Source organism: Triticum aestivum, chromosome 2A (assembly GCF_018294505.1).
Source record: "Triticum aestivum cultivar Chinese Spring chromosome 2A, IWGSC CS RefSeq v2.1, whole genome shotgun sequence".
NCBI classification, from domain to species: domain Eukaryota; kingdom Viridiplantae; phylum Streptophyta; class Magnoliopsida; order Poales; family Poaceae; genus Triticum; species Triticum aestivum.
Window position 1 is genome coordinate 546,397,111 of NC_057797.1, and position 8,905 is coordinate 546,406,015.

Below are 8,905 nucleotides of genomic sequence, written 5' to 3' on the forward strand. Positions count from 1 at the left end.
CATTTTTACTCTACTCCTACAAAAACTAAGCAAAAGTAGCATTCAGGAACAATCAAGATTGCACATGCCAAATCCCCAGTCAATAACTCCAGAACACAAAGACACGATCATTTCCCAAAGTAACATTGCAGGATCAATCCACACAATCAACAACGCACATACAGAGCAATGTTTAACTCAGTTCCAGTGCTTAAAAACAATGCTTAACTCACTCAGACAACAGTAAGCATTTCAAACTGATGTTTCATTTAACCAAAAGGAAGCCTGCAGTTTCTGATATATCCCGAAAAACCAGCCGTTTAGCCCCCTGGATTTTGCACCACATAGAGTCAATCATCGCTTTCGGTGTCATCGTAGTCGTAATCGCCACCGCTGCTGGAGTTCTCGTGGTAATCAGGCTCCCATGGCTCCCGGAACGACTCGAGAGCGCAGCATCTCTCCTCGATGTCCCCGTCAAGCCTGACATTCAAGCTGCCAAGTATGTCCAGTGTACGCAGCAGAGGGCATTTGGTCAGGATGGCATCAAGGCCAACATCACTGAACAGACCATATGCAAGCTCAAGTTGCTTGAGCATTGGCATGGTATTCGCAACCGCCAGGGCCTCGTCTTCAACCACTTTAGGTGCTGCATTGTTGTCTTCGGGAGGCATGTTCCTCTTCAGCTGAGCAAGCGACTTGCATTGTCGGCCTATTGCTTCCATGCCTCTTGATGTGACTTTCTCGCAGTAACTGATGTCCAACACTCTTAGGGCAGGAAAGCATTTCACGTACTTCTCCACGGCTTGGTCAGATATCTCGCTCATCGGGATCTGGAGGACATTAAGCAACTTCCCACTGTCCAGTGGAAATTAACCATCACAATCATAACTTCAATTTTTTTGATAAAGAATCAGAACTTCAATAGTTGCAGCAATGGTAAATTAGGTGCCAAATTTGCAGCATATGACAGGAAAGAAAAGATGTAGCACCGTTAAGCCGACTGGCACAAGAGCAATGCCATTACACACAATTTCATAGAGAAGTATCGTTATAGTCCTAATCTTATATGCTCCTCCGTTCGGAAAAGCTTGTCCCTCAAATAGATGTATCTAACACCAAGTTAATGCTAGATACATCCATTTGAAGGACAAGCTTTTGTGGACAGAGGGAGTACATAGAAGTTCTGAACTGAAGCAGTACAAATTAAGCAATATGTGATATGTATCAAGAAATAGATTAGCTAGTTGGTTGTGATTTTCTTCACATGACAAGAAGCCTCAGAAAAACTAGGACCGGCATCCTCTGAAACTAGTGGTTCTCATTTTGTTTTGAGAGAAGACAAAGTTGGCCCTAATGTCATCTAACAATATCCACACATCATGGAATCAAAATAGCAGATTATCATTCTGTCAAAACAAAATAGCAGATCATGATGTTCACATTTGCACACAAGCAGATGCCCTTCAGTAGCAAATTAGCAGAGGTTTATCCCCAATGCACTTGTGTGGGTGTGTGCTTGCGTGTGACGGTGTAATCCCTGAAAAGAAGTATGGCTCTGAACTCTGATTCATTCTGTGAGACTAAAAACGTAGGAGGTGTGTTAGCAAAACTTCTTTTTTTTACAGAAGTTTGCTGCCACCTACAAATGGTTATCATATAAACATGGATTTTACAGTGCCATCACTGGTGCCTGATCACTAAACTGAAAAATCTCTACCAGCAGCTCTAATGCACAATACGCAAAAACTCTACAGCTTGAAAGCAATTAATCAATTTCTACCCCAAATATATAGGAGTAGTTCTCACAGGTCCAAACTATGAGTCTCCCGAACTATTGATGCAAAATTGGCAATTTTACTAGCAGTCATCGCACCACAGTTCTAAATGTGGTGCAAAACTAGATAAATCAGATAGGGAATTTCAATAGTTCAAGCAGTGGTTTTTCTTGTCACCACAATTCACAAGGCATCGACACGACATGTCACGGCAGCTTCCTTCTCCTACTAGCATTATGAAACCAAGAACCAAACCTTTTGGGCCAGGCAATGGGGGCAGCGCGACTTACGAGGCGGCGACGTAGGCAAGCGCGGCGTCGCCGACGCGGTAGGCGGAGAGCCCACGGATCGTGCCCTGGGAGCGGGCGACAAGGCGGCGCACAGCTGCGTCGGCCTTGACACGGCATTTGACGCGGCGGCACCAGGCCTCGATGTCCACGTCCCCCCACATGTCCGGCGACGCAGCGGCCTCCCTCCACGCCCTGCACACCGCCGCGGGCCCGCGCGCAATCTCGTCGGCGGCGAACCTGCCCCGCAGTATCAGCGCCATTATCTCCGGGCTCGCGGCCTCCGTCCACCTCCAATCGTACAGTTCCTCCTTGACCTCGTCGCCCCTCACGTCTCCTCCACCGCCCCCTTCCACGGCCTCGCAAGGAGTCGCCTTTTCCGTCTGGGGCAAACACCACTCGTTCTCTCCTCCGCCGGTGGCCGCATCCGCGCTGTTCTCCGCCGCCTCCGACCAGCTCGTTCCAAGAAACCCTCCCCTGCCGCAGCTTCGTCCATCAAGCCCGGCCATTTCCGCCTCAGTCTCCATCCGCCACCCTCCGCCATCTGCGACCAAGGCTGCTCCGCCACCAACTTTGGGCTTCTTCTTCATGGCCTCGGCGTGCGACCACTTCACCACGGGCGCCGTCAGTCTCCCTCTCCAACCCCCATTAGGCCGCTCCCTCTTCGCCTCCCACCCCGGGCCCTCTCCTCGGGGGAATCCGGCGCCGGACGTAGGGTTCCGACGCTTCATCGCCGGCGATTTGCCTCGACCAACTCGCCGCGTTTGTTTTGGGGTTTTCCGTTCCCTTTTTGGTTGGAATTGGGGAGGAGCGGAGAAGCGCACATCCGGCTCACTAGAGCTGAGCTAACCTCTTGTAGCAATGGAGATGCCCCACCCACGCCGCGTATGGGAGGAGCTGATGTGCGACGCGTGTCCCCTCCGACGGATCTACGCCCCTGCTGCCCCTTGGAGTTCGTGGGTTCGGGGATTCGGGGGAACTGGACTGTGGGTGCACGGTGGCGTTTCGCATTCAAAGGAGGAGAGCAGTAAACTGAGTGGATAGCTAGGATAGGTAACTCGTAGGCGGTCCACCAAATATCTGGAACATGGTTGGATATGTTTAAAGTAGAAAGTAAAGAACGAGAGAATTTGAATGAAAGATGATCCATCTGTCTTTATTGATAACAGAAGTGGGGTATTTATACCCAGGCGGAAGTACACATGGTGCTTGGCGGTCAAGTAAACACATAGTTACTTGAGAGCCAAGAAATTACATAGTTGCCTTGAGAGCCAAGGAAGTACATGGTTGCTTGAGAACCAAGCAACCTATCTAACAATTAACTTAGGACGTTGATAACTGCCACACGTGTGGCATATACGACATGCACCCACATACCGTGTGTGGTGTGAGTAGGAGGCAGCCCACACGGGCTGTGTGTGGGCGGACATTAGAATTGCTCATACGTGTGGGTGCGGCTACTTCGTGCCACACGTCCAACAAATACTACTCATCTCCACCCCGTACGTGTGGCACGAAACAAAAATGCCCACACGTCCTGACACAGCTACGTTTGGTACCCCGCGGGATGACGATTTAGTTGCCATCATGGTTGGCAGATGTAATTATTTGGGATGGCAAGTGTAGTTGTAAAAGCATAGCAACTCTATCTGTTTTGGTTAACTATAGTTGACATGTCTAATTTATGGTAGTTGTCGCGTGTAATCAAATCGTAGTTGCCGTGTGTGATTAACTACTTGCCACATATGGTCAAAACAGTAGTTACCATGTGTGTTTACCTAGTTGTCACGTGTGGTCCAACCATAGTTGTCATGTATTGTTAATCACAGTGTCCATGTATGTTTATCGGGTTGCCACGTACGTGCAACTGCAGTTGCCGTGTAGCAAAGAATCACAGTTGTCATGTGTGTGTACCGAGTTGCCACGTTCACGTAACTGCAGTTGCCGTGTAGCAAAGAATCACAGTTGCTATGTGTGTGTACCGAGTTGCCACGTTCGCATAACTGCAATTGCCGTGTAGTAAAGAATCACAGTTGCCATGTGTGTGTGCCGAGTTGCCACGTTCGCGTAAGTGCAGTTGCCATCCACAAGATAGGAGTGTCGTGTGGGCGAAAAGCAGTTCGCCCACACGCGCATGACCTAGGTGGTGGCTGTGTGAGCGAAAAGTAGTTCGCCCACACAACGCAGCTGGCAAACAGCGTGGTGCGGGCGTGTGGGCAAAATCTCCAACGCCCACACACCAGCCCCGTCCTACGTGGCACACCAAATCCACCTTTTCGTGTCAAGATTCGTGCAAAAGACAGTGAACGGCGATCCGGACGTGTGGGCGAGTTGGGTAACGCCCACACGTGTGGGCGTTAGTGTTTTCGTTAACTTAATCCTAATTAGCTTAATTAATAAGCAATTATTCTAGGGTCCCGATAACTGCCACACGTGTGGTGTATCGGGTAGTTGTGCCACACGCCTCGTGTGGCATGGACAGCAACCACCCCACACATCTACGTGTGGGCAAAACAACTAATGCCCACACACCTCTTTTTTCCCTTCCGAACCCTCTCACATGCGTGTGTGTGGGCGAAGTTGATAACGCCCACACGCTCGTATGTCAGGCCTCGTACCCTCCTGGTCCCGCACGCCACGCGTGACGCCCACCGTGCGCCCGCAGTTGCCATGGTCCAGACCCTCGTCCATGTTCGTTTAACTGCAGTTGCCATGGTTGCTCAATCGCAGTTGCCATGTATGGTCTGATCTAATGTAGTTGCCATGATTTCATAATTTTAGGAGTTGCCACATACTAACACTAGGCAGTTGAGAGAGTTGTCATGTGCTCACAAGCATGCTAGGGCAGTTGCCATGTAAAAAGGAAGAGTTGCCATCTGCTTACGTGCACGTTAGGGCAGTTGCCATGTACGTGCACGTTGGGGCAGTTGCCATGTACCATGCAAAAACACATGGCAACTCGGTAAAAGAGAGTTGCCATCTGCTTACGTGCACACTAGGCAGTTGCCGTGTATCCTACAAAAACACATGGCAACTCGGGTAAAAAAAGAGAGTTGCCACCTGCTTATAAAGCACACTAGGGGCAGTTGCCATGTGCGCTGCGAAAACACATGGCAACTAGCAGCTTGGGTGTGGGAGAGGAGACGGGCGTGTGGGCGAGATGGCAAATGCCCACACACTAGCCCTTGTGTGCGCGTGCAAAGTGGCGTGTGGCGCGAACTGCTGAACGCCCACACACCGGCCACTCCGTATGGTAAAACGGATGTGTGGGCGACTTCTCTCACACACCACACACACGAGTTGTCCTACGTGGCATACAAAATCAGCTAATTCGTGCCAAGATTCGTGCAGAAGTTACTGGACGGTGATGGAGACGTGTGGGTGAGTTGGCTAATGCCCACACGTGTGGGCGTTAACATTTCCGTTATTCTATTCTTAACACTCCCCCTTGTACAACGCCTCTTCTTTGGTACATCCATCATCTTAACAAAATCTTTGAATAATCTTGAATGTCTCCTCCAAAAACCATGTGGGAAAAATATGAGGAGAATATAGCAGATATGTTGCTAAAACTCCTTCAAACCCAATGGGAAAAATAATAAGGAGAAAATGATGCAACATATAATGATTATTGTCTCTTGATAACTCATATAAGAAAAACCTTTGAAGAAGGAGAAAAATCATCGATGAGTTTAGAGAACAATTAATATGTCTTGAGTACTTTCTTTAAAAACCTTGATAGGGAAAATAGAAAGTATGGCTTATGATCTTTGATAAGATATTGCCTCATTAAAAACCATTATGAGAAACTTTGATAGAAAACTCATAAGGGAAAAGAGTGCGATATGATATGCCATTGAAAACTTCTTTAAAACCCAGTGGAAAAAATATAAGGAGAAAGTGTATGGCATATATGGGCACTTGTGTTTATATTGTCTCGTTAAAAACCTTTATAAGAAATCATTAGGGAAAACTCATGAAGGGAAAAAGAGTACAATATATACAATCTTAGGATTGTTGATAGGTTATAGGTTTGGGAAATTACTCCCCCTGAACTTTGCAAACCTGGAGAATGTGTAATATAAATTCCATTGATATGATCATGACATTATGGATAATCTGTAGGATTTTCAAAGTATGTTGTTTGCATATTGTTTCCTCACTTTCTATAATTCGTGAGGATAAGTAATTTTCGAGCAATGTACTTTATGATATTGCTCTTCATATAACCTGTAGTTTTTGAGTAACACAAGTGGTAGCATCTTGATAAATCAAGTTATGTAATTCTGATGAATCTCAACCACATGATTTTTAGTGTGGTTAATCATTCTGCTAAGCCATACATATTTTGCAATGATTTTAGATAAAGCAATTACGTCAGAATGATAACTGGAAATAGCCATTAAAGCCCATTTAGATGACTTCCATACGAAGGCTATTCCAGCAAATTCAGTCATTGATATGGCATTGTTGGGATCAAACAAAGAGCCAATATAATTATATCATATCATGGCCATATCTTGTATTTCCTGATGGAAATATCCAAGATTTATTGTGAGCTTGAGATATAAGTTGATATTTCTTATATCGACCATATACCTTTTGTTGGGGGTTGCACTCCGAACATAGATAGCAAATATAGTGTCAGGCCTGACATAGTTTGCAATTATATGAGTGCTTTGACATCAGTGAGATATAGAACTTCAGGTCCTGATATCACTTCATTAACACGCGTAGGTATGAATGGATTTGTACCCAATCAGGGGTAGTATGACCATATTACATGTCTTTTATTGAAATGATATATCCACATTGAACTTCTCGTATATGTTTTGGATATATGTAGACTAATATAAGTATTCTTGAGAGAATGCTCAAGTTGTAAGCTTAAGCTAAATTTGGTTGAATCCAAATTTTCTGTCTTGAGATGATTTTATGTATTTTTAGGTCCTTTCGAGACATTGATGATGAAATCATCGATATACACTGAGGTGATGTAAGGAATAAAACATCTGATTTCTTTATTAAAACACATAAACAATCATGACTATTCAAGCAATCCTTTTGAAGAAGGAACTCATTTAGTCGGTAGTACCATATGATTTTCAACTATTTCAAGTCATAGAGTGACTTATGAAGTTTTACACAAAACTTGTTGCGATTTGCTTTTGGATTTGGAAGTATAAGCCCTTCAGGGACTTCAATAGAGACTTCCGAAGTGAGTGACTCATATGAGTATGTAGCCACTCCATCCATCAACTGCATGGATAATATTATTATTTTTATTGCCAATGATATTTAGTATCAAAACATTATTCCACTCATACCAAGCGGGTATGTTACATCGTAATCGATGTCGAGTCTCTGCGTGAACCCTTTTGCTACAAGCCTCGTTTTTTCACCACCTCATTGACTTTGTCTATAAATGAGAAGTTTTTAGTATTCCGTAGGGATGATACTTATGAGGAGTAGGTATTATTGCGGTAAATACTACTCGTTTACAGAGCGAGTGCTATTCTTCGTTACTTGCTTCCTTTTATGTGAACCAATATGAGTGCAAGAGGCACTCTACCATGGATTTTGGTTCAGGGCCCAAAAGATTTTAGCAATTTAAGAAGAAATACATGTCGACAAATGTAGTCTTTAGTTTATATGATTCTGATGGAATCATTGAAGTTTGTGGATAAAATATTTATACCTTTTTAACTCCTTGTGATTTCCTATAACAAATGGAGTCAAGGCGTTTCGATGTCCCGACACCAAAACATTTGTGCACATTTATGTCGGGATTTGGATGATAAGCATCCAGTGAGGTGTCTTTCAACTTGATGTTGAACTACATTTACTGGTTGAGGATTTGATTTCCTTTGTTTCCGCGGAAGCATATGAGAGATTGTATCTCGTCTTGTCAGATTTTCTCCCCCTCTTGCTCTCATTTGGGGAGAAGAGTGGTTTATCAGGTACCTCCACTCTTTCTAACACTTTACTGCAGGAATATAGAATTTAGTAACACCTTGTTATCAGTAAATGTATGTGGCAAATTTGCAATGTGTTGCAAATATATGATTCTCTAAACTTCTAGTTTAGATTCTTTGAGTACGTGGATATAAGGATTGCATGTCAATAACATTTCTAATTTATTTTTTGACATTCTTTGTGGTACTTATCTCCCCCTAATGCTGAAAAATATCCTTATTGCTGATGCAATCAGCATACGGGCTATGAATAATTTTGATTGATGGATAAATTGTTATTCCTCACATAGATCCCTAATTTCCTGTGAGGGCCCATTGATGTATGCCGGAGTGGTGATATCGATATGTAACCGAATTATCGCAGATGGGAAATACTTTGTAGATTTCCACGTGATTACTACAAGGGGAAAGTAGTATGATATGCAGTTGGTATGATTTAGATCATACTTACGGTGTGTAAGGCCGTATGTGTCCAGCAAGAGGCTGGTAAATTTACAATTCTTTAAAAATGATCATGTAATTCATTTAACTCTCTTTGATAAGAAATTTAGCTAAACCATTTTGGGTATGTACATAAAGTACTTAATGCAAAAAAATGCTCATTGAATGAGTTCAACACCATTGTTCATTTGAATGGGTTTATAGACCATGTTTTCAGGAGAATTTGCTCTTACTTTGATAAATTGAGCAAATTTTTTTAGTAAGATCATGCATGGTTGTGTGTGATAAGAGACACACTTAAAACATTTTATGAATGTGTATATGAGTACCATGAAGTATCTAAATTACCCCAGATAATGGTTAAGCAATCCAGACATATCTTTTGAATGTGTTCAAGGAAGAATAAGTGTCCTGATTAGAATTTTAAGGTGAGAGTGCCTTCAAAACT

General features: G+C 43.9%; 1 protein-coding gene across 1 annotated transcript; it reads right to left on the reverse strand.

The window, feature by feature from the left end:
* Positions 1-58: 58 nt before the first annotated feature.
* On the reverse strand, positions 59-3,181 carry LOC123189352 (F-box protein FBW2). Its single transcript, XM_044601745.1, has 2 exons — positions 2,045-3,181; positions 59-834 (listed from the first exon to the last, which is right to left on the reverse strand). The coding sequence occupies exons 1-2, from the start codon at positions 2,770-2,772 to the stop codon at positions 330-332; spliced, it is 1,233 nt and encodes a 410-aa protein (XP_044457680.1). The 5' UTR covers positions 2,773-3,181; the 3' UTR covers positions 59-329.
* Between the last annotated feature and the right edge of the window lie 5,724 nt (positions 3,182-8,905).